General features: G+C 38.6%; 1 protein-coding gene across 4 annotated transcripts in view; it reads left to right on the top strand.

The window, feature by feature from the left end:
* Positions 1-20,039, top strand: part of RHBDD1 (rhomboid domain containing 1) — a 118,544-nt gene that overhangs the window by 56,289 nt on the left and 42,216 nt on the right. For 2 of the 4 annotated variants that reach the window (XM_081242708.1, XM_081242709.1), the window contains exons 5-7: positions 2,787-2,843; positions 7,653-7,739; positions 12,635-12,778. In XM_081242708.1, coding sequence (XP_081098834.1) covers positions 2,787-2,843; positions 7,653-7,739; positions 12,635-12,778 — 288 coding nt within the window. The remainder of the gene's footprint in view (positions 1-2,786; positions 2,844-7,652; positions 7,740-12,634; positions 12,779-20,039) is intronic. The other 2 variants (XM_081242710.1, XM_081242711.1) reach the window with 2 other exon arrangements.

Below are 20,039 nucleotides of genomic sequence, written 5' to 3' on the forward strand. Positions count from 1 at the left end.
CGGGCCTCTCACTGTTGTGGCCTCTCCCCTTGCAGAGCACAGGCTCCGGACGCACAGGCTCAGCAGCCATGGCTCACGGGCCCAGCCGCTCTGCGGCATGTGGGATCTTCCCAGACCGGGGCACGAACCCGTGTCCCCTGCATCGGCAGGCGGACTCTCAACCACTGCGCCACCAGGGAAGCCCGGCAGGCAGATTCTTAACCACTGCGCCACCAGGGAAGTCCCCAGTATTTCATCTTTTATTCATGGGAAATCTCCTGAGACTATTTTACCTTTTCTTGAGCCATAAATAATTTATTTTCACAGTTTATGCCAGTGACTGGTATTCTTGAGAACCATATGATATTCATGATATTAGAAAGCTTTCCAAGCATTGTGCTGTTGCTTTTATTAGCTGGTTGTATTCGCTTTCTGGTGATTTTTACAGATTGTGTTGCATCTATGCAGATTTTTATTTTCCTATGTTTGCCTATTACTGTGTTTCTAGTGTGTGTGCTTGGAAGAGGCAGCAGGAGCTTCCTTTATTGAAAATGTCCAGTTTTATTGTATTTTTGATACAACTTAATTATGGAAATCTAGTAATGAGCTTTGTTGCCCAAATGCTCTCAGTGCTGACAAAGGAAAAGAAATGATTCTCAGGCGTCTAATGTTTTGTTTCCTTTTTCTTTGTGTGTCTGAGGATTAAGTGGTTAGTAAAGCTTTCTACAGACATATTATGAAATTTAGGCAAGTATTTTGGTTTTAAAGAGGATTTCCCCCCACAATTATAACATTTAAACTCTTAGTTTCCTTCTTAAAACCTTGTCTATTTTCTAAGGAGACTTACTTTTATATCATTCTATTTTCAGTGTAATACAGTAGAAAATTAAATGCTAAAAGTTGAAACATTCAGTGCTATTTACAAATGGCCTGCAATCTCTCTGCCATTTTTTCTGGTGAAGCCAGAGAAAGATCTAGAGTGATCTGAGAATTGAGGTGGCACGGGAGCCCTGTGGAAAATAATCAAGTACGTGAAAGCTGCTGTCTGATAACTCCTGGGAGAGGAGCATCACACTGAAGGTGTCCCCTGTTACTCCTCCCTCTCACCTTTCCTTCAGCAGTACTGAGTCGTCTGTCCTACTGCTTTCTTAGGGATAAGAAATGGGAAAGTCCCTTAGGAGGGGTAAGAATGTGGCTCACCTAGCACCTTTGTTGTGGGGCAGCTTCTCTCAATAGCCAGAGCATCTCTACTTGTCAGAGACCTCAAAGACCAAGCTTGGTCCCTTGGAAGGCAAAGACCATCTTAGGTTGTTAGGAACCTTAAGGAACTTCAGAGAGTATAAGTTAGGGTTTCATTGTCCCCACCACATTCTGTTCCCTGTAGGGCTAACCTCAAACAAAATAGAGCTTATTTTAACAATTGTTTAGAAATCATTTATAATGGCTTTGAGCTTTGTTACAAAGAATCTCTTAATTGTTGGAAAGGTTAGTAGTTACAGCCTTATGGCTGTTGTGTTCTATCAGATGTGTCTGTTTTTATGCTACTACCATACTGTTTTGTTTACTATAACTTTATAATATAGATGGCAATCAGGAAATGTTAAGATGGCTATTATCAAAAAGACAAGAGATAACAAGTATTGATGAAGATGTTGGTGGGAATGTAAATTGGTGCAGCCACTATGGAAAACAGCATGGAAGTTCCTCAAGAAATAAAAAGAACTACCATATGATCCAGCAATCCCACTTCTGTGTGTATATCCAAAGAAAATGAAATCAGTATCTTGAAGAGATATCTGCACCCCCATGTTCATTACAGCATTATTCACAATAGCCAAGATAGGGAAACAACCTAATGGATGAAGAAAATGTGGTATTGGGCTTCCCTGGTGGCACAGTGGTTGAGAATCTGCCTGCTAATGCAGGGGACACGGGTTCGAGCCCTGGTCTGGGAGGATCCCACATGCCACGGAGCAACTAGGCCCGTGCACCACAACTACTGAGCCTGTGTGTCTGGAGCCTGTGCTCCACAACAAGAGAGGCTGTGAAAGTGAGAGGCTCGTGCACTGCGATGAAGAGTGGCCCCTGCTTGCCACGACTAGAGAAAGCCCTCGCACAGAAACAAAGACCCAACACAGCAAAAAAAATTTATTAATTAATAAACTCCTACCCCCAACATCTTCAAAAAAAAGAAAATGTGGTATTTATATGTATATAATGGAATATTATCAGCCATAAAAAAGAAAGAAATCCTGTTATTTTTGACAAAACGGGTGAACCTGAAGGACATTATGCTAAGTGAAATAAGCCAGAGAAAGATAAATACTGTATGATCTCACTTATTTGTGAAATCTGAAAAAGTTTAACTCATAGAACCAGAGAGTAGAACAGTAGTTTCCAGGGGTTGGCGGGTGGGGTAAATGCAGAGATGTTGGTTAAAGGGTACAAACTTTAAGTTGTAAGATGAGTAAGTTCTGGGGATGTAATATACAGCATGGTGACTATTGTTAATAATACTGTATTACATACTTGAAATTTACTAAGAGAATATATCTTACGTGTTCTCACATACATACCCACACAATGGTAAGTATATAAAGTGATGGGTGTGTTAATGAACTTGATTCTGGAAATCATTTCATAACATATGTATATTAAATCATCACATTGTACACCTTTTAAAAAATCACGTTACCCAACTTAAACATGTACAATTTTTATTTGTCAGTCACACCTCAGTAAAGCTGGCAGGGGTGGTAGGGGAAGCCTACCCCCTCAATTAAAATGTTTGTTTCCTTCATATTTAGGCATTTTTCCCTCCAATATTGATTACCCAGGACAGCAGTATGACTTTAATAGTTTAGGTACGTACTTTGTTTCATTTAATACATTTAAACTTATATTTTAAAATGATAGCGTTTGCTACTGTAGAGCTACTTTAAAATAATACTTTATGCTTTTGGAGAGTACTTCACACATTATATACTTGTGCCTCTAACATGCATGGAAGCTAGATGGAGGGGTCACCCGGGGAGCATATGTGGGCACGTTGTTAGGGAAGGCTAGGGAAGGAGGGAACTCTGGTGTGAAAATACTGTATGATTGGTTTGAGGTCTCTCAGACATGGTTAGAGTCATACTAGATCCAGGTCCCTTGATTCTCAGCCTAAGAGACCATTCTGCTGGCTAAGTGTTAGAAGTTAGTTTCAGATATACAGTTCTCCACGGTCCACGCCACCTACATATTCAGAAAGAATCATGCTTGCCCTAAGAGGCTAATGTAGGCATTCCTCTAATAGTTAATACCATGTGACTTAAAGAGGAGAATGTATTTTTTCTAGATATCTTTGTAAATAGGTAGAAAGGACTTCCTGTTGAAGCATATGACCTGTTTTAGGCTAAAGTTCTTACATTCCAGCCTGGGGAAGCTGCACTGCAATATCCTGGATCAATACCAGCAGATAGGTGTCAAAGAAGCCATAGGCTCTGGAAGCAGTGGGTGGCTTTATTGTCCTGCCCATCGAGAATTGCTGCAGCTTAAATCTGGGGTCAGCAGCCTTTCCTGTAAAGGGCCAGATAGCTACTGTTTGAGATTCTAAAGGCGTTGTTGACCATATGATCTCTGTCTCAACTAGTCAACCTGTGTCGTAGCATGAAAGCAGCCATAGACTATTCATAAGCAAATGTGCATGTGTGTGTTCCAATAAGACCTTATTTACAAAAACAGGCAATGGGTTGTATTTGGACTACAAGTTGTAGCTTTTTGACCCCTGGCTTAAATCATATAAGTACAAAGAATTATATAATTATATATATATATATATATATATATATATATAGTGCTTTTGCTTTATTTTTCCGTACAGGTTCTTAGCCTCAGCCTGGTTTACGCAGTAGCACTTTGTAAGTGGTCCATTGTGCATGTGTCAGACTAACCACTGTGGGAGAGAGAGAAAGAAATAGCTATAGTCCCTGTCTCAGTATTTAACCAGGAGTGAGAATGTAGGTGCCATACATTTAAAAAGGTGAAACAGTAGAAATGAAAAGGACTAACTAGGGTATAGAAAGTAGAATGGTGAACTGTGGAGTGGGGTGGTACACAATAAGGCAATGATAGCTAATAATGACATTTGTTGAGTTTTTACGAAAATGTCTCGTTCCAGTAACTACCCCCTTCACTGTTCTGGTTTCATTTCTGTCACCATAGATTAGTTTGCCTGAGCCTGAACTTCATATAAATCTACTCATTTACTAAGTACTCTTTTGTATCCGGCTTTTGTTATTCAACCTCATTTTTTATGATCCATATATGTTGTTGTATGTGTCAGTAGTTATTCTTTTTTACTGCTGAATAGTATTTTATTGTTTCAATATGCCACAGATTTTCTGGATACCATTTTGTTAATAATTTCTAATTTATTTCTCTTGTTGTTAGGGAACACACTCAGTGTAGTTTAATCCTTTTGCTTTAATGAGACTTTCTTTTGGCCCAGTGTATGGTCTATCCCGGTGAATGTACCATGTGCCCTTGAAAAAAATGTGTGTTCTGCCATTGTTGAAAGTAGTACTCTACACATATCAATTAAGTTAAGGCGGTTTACAGTCTTGTTTATATTTTCTGGGTCTTTACTGGGTTTTGTATCTAATTTTTTATCATGTATTTTGTCTTTCACTAAATTTGGAAGGGTTTCAGATACAATTTCTATAAGTATTTTTTTCTTCACCAATCTGCTTCTCCTCTCAAGACTTTAATGACATGAATTTTAGACATTTTAATAATGTCCCTCAAGCTCCTCAGGCTCTTATTTATTTCTTTCGATCTTTTTCCCTCTATGTTCTTCATATTGGATAGATTTTATTGATTTATCCTCAAGCTCACTGCCTCCTTTCTCTGTCATCTCCATTCTGCTATTGAACCTAACGAACCTATCCAGTGACATTTTTTTTTAATAATGTAATTTTAGTTCTAAAATTTCCATTTGGTTCTTTTTTTAGTTTCTGTGTCTCTGATGAAAACTCTGTCTCTCCATTTCAGGAGTGCACCTTTATCTCATAGAGCATAGTTATTGTATATCTTTAAAATCTGTCTAATAATTCCAACATCTGAGTCCTGTTTTGTGGCTGGCACCTGCTGATTGTCTTTTTCTCCTGAGAATTGGTCACATTCTTCTGTTTTGTTTTGGTTTTGTATGCCTGGTAAATTTCTCTTATATCTGAACATTTTGACCTTTATTGTGAGATTTTAGATTCTGTTAAAATCCTCTTCAGAATGTTGATTTTTGTTTGTTTGACCAAGCAGTCAACCTGGTTAGGTTTAGAGCACAAATTCTGTTTTTCTTTCTGTGGGTGGTGGGTTCCAATGTCAGTTCAGTTTTCAAATCCTTTACTGTACTATTTGGGCCTATCCCATTCATGTACCACTCATGAGGTGATCTGATACTTGTGTAGTTAAGTTATGTGGTAGTTCAGTTTTCCAAGTCTTTGCTTCTTTTATTCCCTTGGGTCTGTTCACTGCATGCATAGCTCAGGGATGGGCCCAGGGCTTGTGTCAGTTGATCTGCAGAAATAGAAGTTTCTTCTGTGCAGATCCAAATTTCCAGGTAGTATCATTTTTCTCGTGCCTCAAGAACTACCTTAACCATTTCCTCTAGCGCAGGTCTCCTGGTAATCAATTCTTCTAGCTTTTGTCTTACTAAAGAACTAAAGAATATCCGCTCCCATCTGATTTTCACCTACACCAATGTTAGACTACTTCATGTTGTCCCACAAGTCTCTGAGACTCTGTTTATGTTGTTTGGTGTGTGTGGGCTTCACTTTGGATAGTGTCTGTGCCTGTGTGTTCAAGCTCTATGATCTTTCTTCCACAATGTTGAATTTGCTGTCAATCCCATCTAGTGAATTTTTCCTCTCAGATACTCTCTTTTTTAGTTCTGGAAGTTCCATTTAGTTCCTTTTTATATCCTCCATTTATCTTCTCATTCATGTTTCTCTTCTCATTCATTTCTCTTCCCATTCATGTTTTTATTTATTTAAATCATGGGCATAGTTATAATGGCTATCCTAAAGTCCTTGACTGCTAATTCTGTCTTATCTATATATTTTTTGCATCTGCTTCATTAGACTGATTTTTTTCCTGGTCACAGTTCTTTTTTTTTATCTTGTGAGTTTTGATTGGATGCTAGACATTGTGTGTTTTGTGGTATTGAGTGCTAGAGTCTCTTGTCTTTTAAAGAAATCTGGACTTTGTTCTGGCACACAGTTAACTTTCCTGATGATTAGTTTGATCCTTCTGGGTCTTATTTTTTAATTCTTGAGGGTGGGTCTAAAGTAACTTTTATTCTAGGGTTAATTCTGTGCTGTGGCTGAGATGTTACTTTTGTGGGATCTCTGCTGAATGCCCTTTGTTCAGCAGGGACTCTACTCTGGCTGGTTGGAATGCAAAGGTCTCCCAGCCCTGCCTGAGCTCTGGGAATTGTTCAGTTTATAGCTCTCAGGCATCCTTTGCCTGGTCTCATGGAATTTCACCTACACACCCATGGCTTAATATTGAACAACATCTCCAGGCGACCCCATGAAGATTTCTGGAGGTTTTGCTATACACGTAGTTTTCTCCTTTGCTGTACTCTGCCCTGCAAATTCCAGCTCACCTCAGGGAGCCTGCTGCATCTGATTGTGTTCCTGCTCCCTGCACCACAGTCTGGAAAGTGCCTCCAGGCTCATTTCCTTTATTTCCTTTCTCTCAAGATTCAAAATCTTGTACTGCCAATTGTACAATGTCTAAAAACATTGGTTTCATATATTTTCTCCAGTCCTCTACTTAAGATTAAGTAGAAGGGCTAGTCCAGTCCCAGTTACTCCTTCCTGGCAGAGGTAGAAGTTCAACTCAGCGGTATTAAGGCAGTGCAGTCGGTGTTCAGCCTGGAAGGAAGGAGCATGGCTGTAGTCACTGGAGGTTTTACCCAGAAGAAGTGGGGCGCTGTGTCTTGATGCGTAAGTACAAGTTAAGGAAAGCCATGGAAGGAAAGGGCTCTGCAGTCCTTTATGAAAAAGCCTGTCCGGGATTATCCAGAATGTACTGGAGTGCCACTGAACAATTTATTCAGTAGAGTGACCCTGTGGGAGTTATAGTGAAGATATGTTTTTGATGTAGTTCTAAAGGCTCGGAGCATGATTATCCATCTGGCTGTTTTGTATGAATCACCTGAGGCGCCTTTACAACATGTCCATGCCATGAATTCAACCCACACCAATTAAGTTAGAATAGGGATAGAGACAGGGACTTGGACTTTTTTTTTTTTTTTTTTTTTTTTGCGGTACGCGGGCCTCTCACTGTTGTGGCCTCTCCCGTTGCGGAGCACAGGCTCCGGACGCGCAGGCTCGGTGGCCATGGCTTACGGGCCCAGCCATGCCTCGGCATGTGGGATCTTCCCGGACCGGGGCACGAACCCGTATCCCCTGCATCGTCAGGCGGACTATCAACCACTGCGCCACCAGGAAAGCCCGGACTTTTTTTTTTTTTTAAGCTTCCCAGGTGATTCTAATGGGTTCAGGAATGAAAATCATAGGCTTAGGTGATTGGCTTGGGGGCTACCGAGATGAATACTGTTGCTGCCCAAAGAAGAGGCTTTACTCTGAGGCTTTCACTGTTGATGATCTGGATGCTTAAAATCCTAGAAACGTGGACTTGGTGTAGGAGAGGAACGGTTGCTGGACAATGCAGACTCACCTACTTCTATCTGTGGACTCACCTGAGGAGAGGAGGTGTGATGATTAGCTGTCAACAAAGCTGATGTAGTCATTTGGAAGAGCGCTGGGTTCTTTTGGTTGTTTGTTATGGAGGCCAGTTTACACTAACTTAAATATAAGAAGAGGTTTCTCGGCCTATGTGACTAGGAAGAGGTGAATTGTACAGGAAGACCATTTTGGTTCTGTCTCCCATCGTGATTTCTCTCTTCCTGTTGACCTTATTCTCTCCAGTAGGCAGAGGACATGGCTCCTAATACCTCAGAGTTGCCAAAGGAAAAGGAGCTTGTCTCCTGGTTCATTTTTTAAATCTCCAAAAGAAACAGGAATGTTCCTCTGGATGAAAAGAATAATGATAACATACTTGTGCACAGACATGACTTGAACTATCATAGATTACCTAGTCCTAATATCTTGTGTGACAGCTGGGAATTGAGGTTTAGAAATGTTAAGTAATTTGGCTAAAGGCATACAGGTAGTTAGTTATAGAACTAGGACTAAAAATGCAAGTCACTGATTCCTAGCCACTGCTTTTTCTATTGTACAGGGATATGAGATGGACATTCTACTGATTTAACCTTACAAATTAGGGAAGTTTCCCGTATTGACTTTTCTGTCATCTTTTTTGAAATTATTAAAAAAAAGGAAAAATGGAAACCTGCAAAAAGCCTCCTTCATATGAAAGAGGCATAAGCACAGCAGACACACAGGCCAGAGAGTTAAAGGCAAAAATAAAAGCCCCTTTCACTTTTCTTTCTTATCCCCTGTAAGATTACCATATTTATATTTCTTCCACTGAAGTGATTGGATTTCTTCAAAGGCAGAGCTACATAAGGCCCGGTGGCCATGCTAATGGTCATCTAGGGAACTTTTATGAGAGCATATGTATCTCTTACAAGTAATGATTTATTCTTAATATGGCCATCCTTAGCTGGAAAAGTCTTTATAGGTCAGAGAACCTCATGAATGTTTAAAAAGCTGTTACCAATTTTTCTAATCTCGGTGGTGTTTCTTGATCTCTTTTGCTGTGAAATTCTGGTATGTGTATAAGGAACAGATGGAGTAGTTTATAGAATAATGATAGCCAGAATTTCTTTTATTATGGAGCCAAAGTATATAACTACAAAAAAGTATTAAACTAGTATTCGTTGCAGGATATAATTTAAACTTTTTTATCTTAAGTGTTTGATTGTTAGGTTTTTCCAGCCATGTTTATTATGAAGATTTAAAAATATCTGATTGGGCCAGTGGAACAGCTGTAGAAAATTTTTGGTCCTAGGAGACCTGTTCTCATTATAATAGATATTGATGGGATTTTCGGTCCTGTTGATGATTTATGACTGATGATATAGAACCTTTAACCACACTAGTCTTTTTGACTTAAGGCATTAAAACTTTCCCTTTCTCTCTCCCCATGTTTTGTCTGACAAGTACCAAATTAGATTTTATAATATTCAGATGTTTAGAGTTGTAGGCTTTATTTTGTTAAGGCACTGCTTGGTTGTATTTTAAAAGAAATACACGAAGAAAGATGTTTTTCTCTATCAAGAAAATGTTGCCTCAAATCGTAGCAAATTTACCTGCCAGTTGAAACTCTATAGACGTATGTCGTATTTCTGGTATCTGCATAGATAGCTATTCAGAGCTTTGGGGTTATTTTGGATTTTGAATGAGCTGAATTTTTTTGAGGGTAGAAAGGTAGAAATGCTGCTTAGACCTTCTGTAACAAAATGACTTTCCACAGGGATTTGAAAGTGGTAATGAGCCATATGGGAAAGTGCCCAATGTGCTTTTTGTGTTGCAATAAAATAATTGGCACTCTTAGGGAATTGGGCAGTCTCTCTATTCAGGCATTGCTGAAGCATCCTGTGGTATTCAGCGACATATCCATAAATATTCTATTATGTTTTGGAATGGTTGCCCCTTTCTTTTATTCTTTGTGAAGTAGATACATTTATTGTGTTTTGACCATTTGCCCTTATAGAAAAGGTTTTTTTGGGGGGAGTTATTTTTTATTTGTTTTTTGGCTTTTTTGGTAAGCAGCATAGAAAGCAAGATTTGTAGCAGTGCCACAGTCTGCTTTATCTCAGGATATGGACCTTGCTGGTGGGTGTTCCCCAGCACAGTAGTGGGAGCTGAATTTTTCTGATTGTCCTATTGCATAGAGACCAATTTGAGGAAGAGTGTCCTTGTTAAAAATTGTGTCCAGATCCCATTTCAGTCCTAAATCATTCAATATACTTATATCCTTATCCTGATTCAAATATCATAATGTTTATATTCTGACATGGGAGACGTGAGAGAGAATGTGGAAGTTGCATTATAGGAGGTATTTAGTAAATGCCTACTAATTTTTACTACATTAGAAGAAAGGATTAGTCCCCGAAATCCTGAAAAAATTTATTTAATGTTTGTTTAAATCATTCATGTCTGTGACTTTCAAGGACATTAAATAAAATAGTACCAACATAGAAGATTTTGTAATAGATGATAAATAGAAGAGTATTGTAATAATCAGTAAGAGTGAGCAAAGGCTCTGAATAGACTGTTCTCCAAATGGTTAATAAGCACATGAAGAGATGCTCAACATCATTAGTCATCAAAAACCACAGTGATATACCACTTCACACCCATTAGGATGGCTATAATTAAAAAGACAGATAATAACAAGTGTTGGTGAAGATGTGGAGAAATATGAACCCATATATGTTGCTTGTGTGAATAAAAATTGTGTAACCACTTTGGAAAACATTCTGGTGGTTCCAAATGGTTAAATATAGAATTACCATATGACCCAGCAATTCCACTCTTAGGTATGTACCCAAGAGAAATGAAAACATACGTCCAAATAACTACTTGTATGCAGATGTTTATAGCAACATTATTCACAATAGTCAAAAGGCAGAAATAACCCAAATGTCATCAGTTGATGAGTGAATAAACAAAATGTGATATATTTCTACAATGGAATATTACTTGGCCATGAAAAAGAATGAAATACTGATTCATTCTACAACATAGATGAACCATGAAAACATTATGCTGAATGAAATAAGCCATACACAAAACACCACATATTATATAATTCCGTTTATAAAATTGTCCAGAATGGGCATAGCTACGGAGACAGAAAGTAGATTAGTGGTTATTTAGGGCTAGGAAGGTCAGAGGGTGATAGCTAAAAGGGTACAGATTTCTTTTGGGGGCGATAGATATGTTCTAAAATTGATTATGGTATTGATGGCACAACTCTTAACGAATATACTAAAAGCCATTGAGTTATATGCTTTAAATTGATGAATTATATAGTATGTCAGTTATATCTCATGAAAGTTGTAAAAACATACCAATAGACACAAACACTTTATATGACAAATATTTATGTAAACACATATAATTATATTATCAGCTGAAACTAGTGTATTTTATTGTCATTTCACTTTTTATTTGAAAATAAAGACTTTTAGAGTGCCTGAAAGCTTTTTATGGGAAATTAACTTTTCATTTTAATCTCATATATTAGGAAAGCATTTTTTATAACCAACACCAAAGTAAATTTTAAAATAGGCTCAAGACCAATTATCAAAAATTCTGAATATGAAATTTCAATTAACCAGGTTCTACCCTACAGTGTTCCCCTTGTTGGCTTGATTTTTTTTTTTCTTTAGTCTTATTAAAGCAATAAGAAGCTTAAACTCAGGCATGCTATGGTGGGTGATATGGAGACATATGACATAAGACATATGAAGGGTAGGAATTTTCATCAACAATAAGAAGCACATTAAACATTTGAAACATCATCTTCAAAGGGTGTGATAATGGAAGGAGAGAAGGGAAAAAAATCAAACATACTTCTCTCTCATTATACCAGAATTAGATTGGTAATCGTCTGTGGGGAAAAATAATATCTTCCAAACAAATTCCATAAAAGTGGTGATTAAAGAAAAATGTAAGGAATAAACTCAAACGGACTTGAAAAGGTTGATGGAAGTACCTTGCAAAAGTCAACTTTGCCCTTTATTAATGGTATGTCGAAGTTTGATTCTTAAAGCATTATTTAATGACCAGGTTGTCTCTTCTCTCATTTAATCTTGCAACCAGTTTCTCGGAAGTGCTAGTAATAGGAACTATGAGCTCTGACATAGAATTCTAATTAGAGAGACATTGGCTTGTATTTCTCAATGTAGTTATCAGCATCTGAAGTATCATCCCTAGCACAGAAGCCCGGCAGAATGTGTGTTAAATATTGGTCTGCCTCTCATTGTCTGGAGCCACCAGACAGTAAGGCTTTATCAGCTATCATTTCAACCATTCCCTTGACTCCAGCCAGGACTTCACTGAAAATACTCCAAGTATTAAGTAGCTCTAAACTGAAAGAATCCACTCCATATGTCTATAGCCCATTCCAGTCCCCTCTCCAGTACTGCTCATGTCTTCAAAATATCTTCTTATATAAAATAGGTAACTAATAAGAACCTACTGTACAGCACAGGGAACTCTACTCAATACTCTGTAATAACCTAATGGAAAAAGAATCTAAAAAAGAGTGGATATGTATATATGTATAACTGATTCACTTTACTGTGCACCTGAAACTAACACAACATTGTAAATCAACTAGACTCCAATAAAAATTGATTTAAAAAAATAAACATCTTCTTCGTCTTCAGCACATAAGGACTCATTCATATCCAGTCCCATGTTCGGCCTTGAGGATACAACAGTGACAGGACAGTCATCGCCCACCTCCGTGGAGGCATTCTCCATCCATCGGTCATCTTTTCTTATTTTGAGGATTATCACTGTAATCAAAAGAATGACATAAATTATTTTATTGTCTTTGCTAACAAAATAGGAAGTATGAAAAGAATAGTCCATGACAGCATTCCATAACTTTTTCATTGTGCCTGTAGGCTACTTTGGATATCAGGATTATTACCCACGTGGCAGGCCAGGTTACTATGAAGAAGTACCCAGGAACTTTGACACGTATACAGCGGGACTGAGTGAAGAGGAACAGCTGGAGAGAGCGTTAAGAGCCAGCCTCCGGGACCAAGGTAGGAGTTTTGCACCCTTCACTTTATTTTAAAGTACATACCTCACGTGGTGAGATGTTTGAAAAAGGACTATTTGTAGCAAATTAAACTTTAAATAGTTTATAAAAAGGATATGTAGATGAAAAAATGTGTGCAGATTGTGATTACAAAGAATGGGGTGTGATGCCATATTCCTAGCAACCTAAGCTAATAAGGTGCCAGACTATGTATGTATTGTTAAAGTGGTTCTTTTTATAGGTCTGCTGCACTCAGTGCTTTGTCATTAAAGTCAAGGAACTTAAAAAAAAAATTCTTAGGTGCATGAAAGAAGGGGTTTACTTTGAAATTCATATCTGTAAAGTAGGCTATATATCGCTGTGTATCAAACTGTTGGCCACAAGCCTTCCTCAAAATCACATGAATAGCTTGATAAGAATTCAAACTCAGGGTTCCACTGCAGGCCTGCTGAACCAGTCTTCCTGTGGGCAGAGCCTAGGAATTTGTATTTTTAACCAACTTTCCAGAAGATTCTTTTACAAACTGATATATGAAAACCGCTGTATTTATTTTGCCATCTTTGTTCCGGGGTTTGGCTTATGAGTTTGGGTATTACCGTTTTTAAAAAGCAGCAAAAATCATCTATTCATTCAATAAACATTTATTAAGGCCTTACTGTGTTTCATGTACTGTGATAAAGAATACAGGAAGGTTAAAAAATGGAATCTCCCCCCACCACCCAAAGTTCACAATCTCTGGTAGGGGAAATGCATGCTAGATGCCATAAGTAACCATAATATCAGGTACCTAGGAGAGGCTTAGGCCAATTGCTAGAGGCAGTGAGAAGGGGTGAGCTTTTCCTTAACTAGATCTATCAGAATTTCGCAGAATAGGCGGCATTCGAGTTGGGCCTTCAAGAATGTGTAGGGTTTGCAGAGATGTGGAAGGTCCTTCCAGGCAGGAATCAGTATCTGCTCAGACACAGAAGCAAGCGGTGTGGTCATCCCACCTTCACTTTCGAATGAAGCATTAAGAAAAGGGGAAGAAGGGTGGACAGCTAGGCTGGGGCCTGATCACAGGGGTCCTAGAATTAAATAGGCCACGTGGAAAATGGATCTGGCATATGATGTAAATGCCAGTAAGAGTTCTGCACAGGGGAGCGATGCGACCAGACCTGTGTATGTGAATCCGGCAGCAGTCATTTCACGAACAAGGATTGAGCACCTCCGGTGTTGGGGGTGGGTACCAGGCATCACACCAGATGATGGGAATGCATAAATTGTGACTACTTGGTTTCTGAATTGAGGGAATATGGTCTTAGCAGCAGCAGTATGCGTGGAGGGGGTGACCTAGGAAATGGGGGGGAAGAGATAAATTAGTACTTCTCAGGTGAAGAGTATCAGAACTGTGGTCTATCAGTTGTCTATTACTGGTTAAAATCACCCTGCCACACATGGCTTAAAACAGTACACATTTCTTCTTGTTCCTGTGTGTACGGGTCCACTGGGCCAGGCTTCCATGACCTCGGCCGGTGTGCTGAGGTGTCTGCAGTGGTCATCTGGTGCTGGCTGCTCTAGCGTGACCTCCTTCACATGCCTGACTGACTGTGGTCTGATGGGATGGTGGAGACTGGGCCGTACGTGACTCATCATCCAGCAGGCCAGCCCAGGCTCGTTCACAAGGCCTCAGCATGGGGGTTCCAAGGGAGAGTGTGGAAACAAGTGAGACTTATGCTGATGCATTGTCAGTTCCGCTGTATTTTGTTACTGAAGCAAGTCATGAGACCAGACAAGATTCATGGGATAGGGAAATAGACTCCATCTCTTCATGGGAGGAGCTGCAGAGTCACACTGCAAAGGGGATGCACAGAAGGAGAGGTGGATAACTGGGGCCATTCTTGTAATCACTAGATTCAGTATCACAATCACTGAAAGCATGCCTTAGCCTTGGAATCCTAACCTCTGTGGGCAGGGCCCCAGAGGCTGTATTTTAACAAATTCTCAAGGTTAGTCCTGTGCACACAGCTGCTTAATCACTCCCAGGTGAGACATGAAATATTACTGGAGGTAAGGATATTATGTATTTAATTTAATTTGGAACAAGCCATAATCTTAACAGAACTGTGGTCTGATTTGTTATCTTGGATTGTCCATTGCATGTAAATACGATATGCTCTCTTGGATGTAAATCTTAGAAATACAGTAAAATATGTAAATCTTAGAAATACATTAGGAATATTATCATTGATAAAAATATTAATCCCAGTCTACCACACACACACAAAAAAGTTAAGTAAGTCAGGGCAAACCTACTAAGCATGGACTTTATACAAAACTTTATTTAGTACCACAAAGGGACAACAGGAGGGAATGTTTTGGAGTGATGGAATTATTCTGTATCTTGGTTGTTGTGATGGATACACAACTCTTTGCATTTGTCAAAACTCACCTAACTATATCCCACAAAGAGTACATTTTCCTAAAAAGGAATTTTAAAAGAAGTAAATAAAAATTAACAAGAAACCAATGAAATAACTGGTAGCCTTGCAAAGATCATCAAGCACTGTAAACCATTAGTTAAAAGGTTGTTTAGAAACCGGACATTGTATAACTGATTCACTTTGCTGTACACCTGAAGCTAACACAACATTGTAAATCAACTATACTCCAATAAAAATTAAAAAAAGAAACGGGACATTCACATGGTGATAAAGTATCACCTCATAGAGGACATGCTAATAGGAGTGGGAAACAGAGATTTGACAATCACCACCTGAATCCAGCGATCAGACGTGGCGGCATTGTTGGTGGGAGGGCCTGATATTGTGTGTCTCCTGATATGATGCCATATGAGGAACACAGCACCGTCTATGACATATTCTTACTAAAAATGTTTAGCCTGACTCTAATTAAGTCTTCCAATGTAAGGGGTCCATATACAGGAAATATATGGAATAGAGGAATAAGTTGAGAAATCAGATAAAACGTGAGGTTTCTACAATTCAGTGAGACTGGTCTCCTGGAACCGGGGGGGAACAGTATCATAAAAAAAGCAGGATGTGATTTTATATTAAAAGGAAATAACAAGTAAATATAACATGAGAACCTTGAAAAACTGGTTCTTATAAAAGAAAAATTTTGAGGAAACAGGAGAATTTTGTATCTGGACTAGATATTAGATGTTATTTGGGAAATTAACTTTCTTTGGTATTATGGATAAGTAGCAGAAGGTCCCTGATTCTTGGGAGATACCCACTGAAGTATTTAGAAGCAAAATAATATGTCTGCAACTTATTTTCAATTTTTAGCCGAAACAACTCTCTCTGCTCTCTCCTTTCCTGTTTATCTCATTCTTTCACTCGCTCACTCCCCACCTTCATAAGTTCTACATTCACATAAGTTTGGGAAACTGCAAACTATACCCCCTTGAAGATTCAGAATGGCACTATTATACTGACGATTGTAATTAGTTCTACAATTAAGAAACCAATTTATTAAATTAATGTTTTCCAAACTTATTTGACCACAGAATTTCATTTTCAGTGGATGTTTTAAGAGCATATGGAACTAGTTCCAATGAAACTGATCTGAAGAGACTCCTTGAAGTGCATTATACAGTAACGGGTGACAGCAAAGGAAATAGCTTTGCAAATTGTTTATACTAATTTCAATTTTATTTTCCTTAAAACACTTAATGACTGTCTCATTAAGAGTGAGAAACCAAGGAGACATTTTTTTAAATGGCCTTTATTACTTTTTAGCCTTTTTTTCCAGTGGAAAAATATTTGGTTTGAGTTTATTTTATAAAAGTTGACCATATGATATGTACTATTTTGAACCTTACTTTTTTTCATTCAGTATTATGTTGTAATCATTTTTTCACACCACTAAAATTTTTTGAACATACAGTTCCTCCATATATTTATATATTTTCTTAAACTTATACCTAAGTCTGTCTCTTTCTTTCTTTCTTTCTTTCTTTCTTTCTTTCTTTCTTTCTTTCTTTCTTTCTGCAGGGGGAGGTATGCTATTAAAAATAGTATTTTTTATTCTATATTTGTAGAGATTATTATATACTTTTTCTTCTTTAGTCCATTGACATACTAAATTATTTTGATTTTCAAACTTGAAGCAGGTTTGTATTCTCAGGATAAATCTCACCTGGTTGTGATATTTTATGGACCATCCTGGTGAAAATACCATGTGCACCTGAAAAGAATGTGTGTTCTGCTCTAGTTGGGTGAAGTATTTTACAAATGTTAGTTAGATTAATTGAGTTGATAGTGTTGCCCAGATCTTCTAATCCCTGTGGATTATCTGTCTACTTGTTCTATTAAGCACTGTGAGTATTTTGAATTATATAGAATTACTGTGAGTAATACTGAGTAGGTACTGTATGGTCCCCTCAGTGCATCAGAGACTTTGAGTTCCTCTAATGTTACCTTGTTTTTAGGGTGGGGGCTGATTTGCCAGAGTGCCTCTCAATGTCTACTTGAACTTCAGTTGTAAGTCTTTGTGCTGCACCTGGGATAGGTACTCCATCCCCTCCGTCGCCCCTCCCCTGGTGGCACACTGCTATTACATGTTAGTCTGTACTTTTTAGTTTGGTGGTGGAGACCAGTGCCAGGGGTGCTCTGATTAAGCCATAGTCCATGCAGTCACTGTGTCCCTCGGTTTGGAGGTGTGGCCTTCTTAGTATCCCTGCCCCTCTCCCCAGTTTAGAGTTTGTTTGTTTTTTTTTTTTTTCCTCCTGTTCCCTTCTCTAAGCTGCAGGAGGTTTTCACCATTTCCTTAAGGGAAACTTGGCTTTTGCCTTTCTCCCAGACATTTAAGTCTTTTGTTCCTTAGGGACGATAGGGAAGAAGGATCTAGGCAGCCTTTCCTGCAGACCTTTCCTGCAGTGGCTGCTGTTCTTTGCCTCAGGACTATGCCAGGAATGACAGAGGACAAAGGACACTTTCTCTGGGCTCACATGTGTCTTTTGCAAGGGCCACATGAGGTCCTGAGAAGAGCCTGAAAGTGGGTGTGAATTCCTTTGTACTGCATCTCCCAATATGTTCCGTGTTATATAGTCTATGAATAGACTCTTGCTAGCTCACACTCAGCCTTTAGCAGTTTCACAGTTTGGGCTGACTTCTTTTTATTAGTGTCCAGCAGAGTCTGTCCTAGGTAAGCAAGTGTGCCTGTGCTGTTTTAGACTTCTGTGTAGTTGGCTGCCCTACTGCTTCAGCTTTCTGTTGGGTTCAGGAAAAGGTATTGATTTGCAGGTTGTCCAGCATTCATGTTTATTATAAGGATAGTAGTGATGCTTCTTCCAGTTTTCTACATCCCCAGTTTGAATCTGTCATTTACTAGACGTAATCTGTCTAGTAATTTATTTATTGGCTTTTTTAAAAAAAATGTGACCATTCCCTCATGAAGTTGGTAGAATCTATAGTCCTTTTTTTAAAAGGCTAGGTAAATGCTTAATTCTTTCTCTTTGATTCCCAGTTTTCAGAGTAAGAAGTTAGTGTAATAGTCATCAATAATACTGAGATTTGAAAGAGCCAACTAATAGAAATTCATTTGGTAGAATGCCAGTCCAGCAAGAGACATCCAGCACCAATTACTTTCTTTAGTTCAATATATTGGAAGAGTAAATTAAAGAATCAAGGTAACAACTTTTTTAACCTCAGAATTTGCTGTTGTCCTATTTCTTAATAGTACCTGGCCATAATTATAAGTCCTAAAGCTCATGCCAGGGATAATAATACCAAAGTAGCCTTTGTAGAAGAAATATCGAAATTCCTATTATTTCAAGAAGCTTGCACATTTACTACCATTAACAGAAATCTTGTCTTGTTCTGTTGGCAGTCTCAGTTCTTATAAACGAATCCAAGAGGCAGCTGATACCACAATAACAGAAAAATTTTGGACGAGAGCCATCTCCTTTCTTTGAGTCAAAAGGCAGATGCCAGCTAGGAACATTAGCTCATTGCATTTTCCTCTCCCCTCTCCCCCACGTCCTTCCATGTATAATTTGTGCCCTTTTTTTTTTTTTAAATAGCCTGCCACCAAGCTCATTGGGTGGCTGGGTACAAAGCTGTGTCCTTTTCAACTTCTATCTGCCAGTCTGGAGCATGTGTACTGGTTAAAACTGGAAATCCTCGTGACATGTGGAATAACGTGTGCTTCTTTTCTTAGACTCTTCTGAAAGGCAAATGGCCACAATCACACTTTGGCTCTCTTGTGAAAATCAAGCAGAGTTGTCACCCACTCCCCACATTGTACAGTTGGGGTTGCTGGCTAGCCATATGTGAAGCTGTGGTGGGACATACGACAAAGGTCTTGCCTTCAGAATGAAACTGGTTGCTGCTTTGTCTCTAAGTCCTTACATGTAAAATTACCAGGAGAGCCATATTGGAAAAGAGTATCTGGGTTCCGAATTAATATCTAAGGCTTTTGTTATTAAAAGATCACTTGACAATATCTTTGAATCCTGTTTACAGGCATATATGTTCATAGGGGCCAATTCAGATACATTTTAAATAAAAAGCAAAAAGAATTTATTTTAACTGCGTGTATATTTTGCTTTTTATTGAGGCTACACCAAGGTAAATAAAAATGACATCTGTCTTGTTTCTTTACTGTTGCATGAAAAATTTTGGAAAAAATGGAATAAATTATGTACACGTTCTTTTAATCTTTCATCGTGTGGTACAAAGAGAAAAGGATGGGAATTCAGTGGTCTGAGCTTCAGTCCTGGAATATCAGTGAACTAACTTTACTTGAAGTGTGAGTCACTGAATCTGATCAGACCTTTGTTTTATTATTATTTTTTATAATAAGAGAGTTGAACTGGGTCCTCTTCAAAGTTTCTTCCTTTTCCATTCTGTGATAATGGACTGAGCAGGACGGGCATAGCTAGAAAGAGATGCGGATATTGAGAAATGTCAGGAATATTGGCGAGTGTCTGTCATATAGGTCTCAGGGCTGACGGATGAAAGATCATTTCTGGAAGATAAATTCACATAACTGTCTAAGGCAGATCTAAATTGATAAATACATGCATTTGATGGTGGTATCTGCTTCAGTTGCATGATTATTTGAGCCTTCACTGGCCCAGTGCAGGCATAATGCAGTTGGCGATTTTTAACATATGCAAATGATCACGGCTGGCCTGCTTGGCTTTGCAGGCGTGTTGCAGGCCAGGACAGAGATGTACAGCTCATTTCGTGTGACCACTTCTTTTTTTAAAGTAATTTGGTGTGTTTTCCCCCAGGAAAACTTTCTCTGTAATGAAAAAG

The sequence above is a fragment of the Mesoplodon bidens genome (assembly GCF_964165515.1).
Source record: "Mesoplodon bidens genome assembly, chromosome: 8".
Taxonomy (NCBI): domain Eukaryota; kingdom Metazoa; phylum Chordata; class Mammalia; order Artiodactyla; family Ziphiidae; genus Mesoplodon; species Mesoplodon bidens.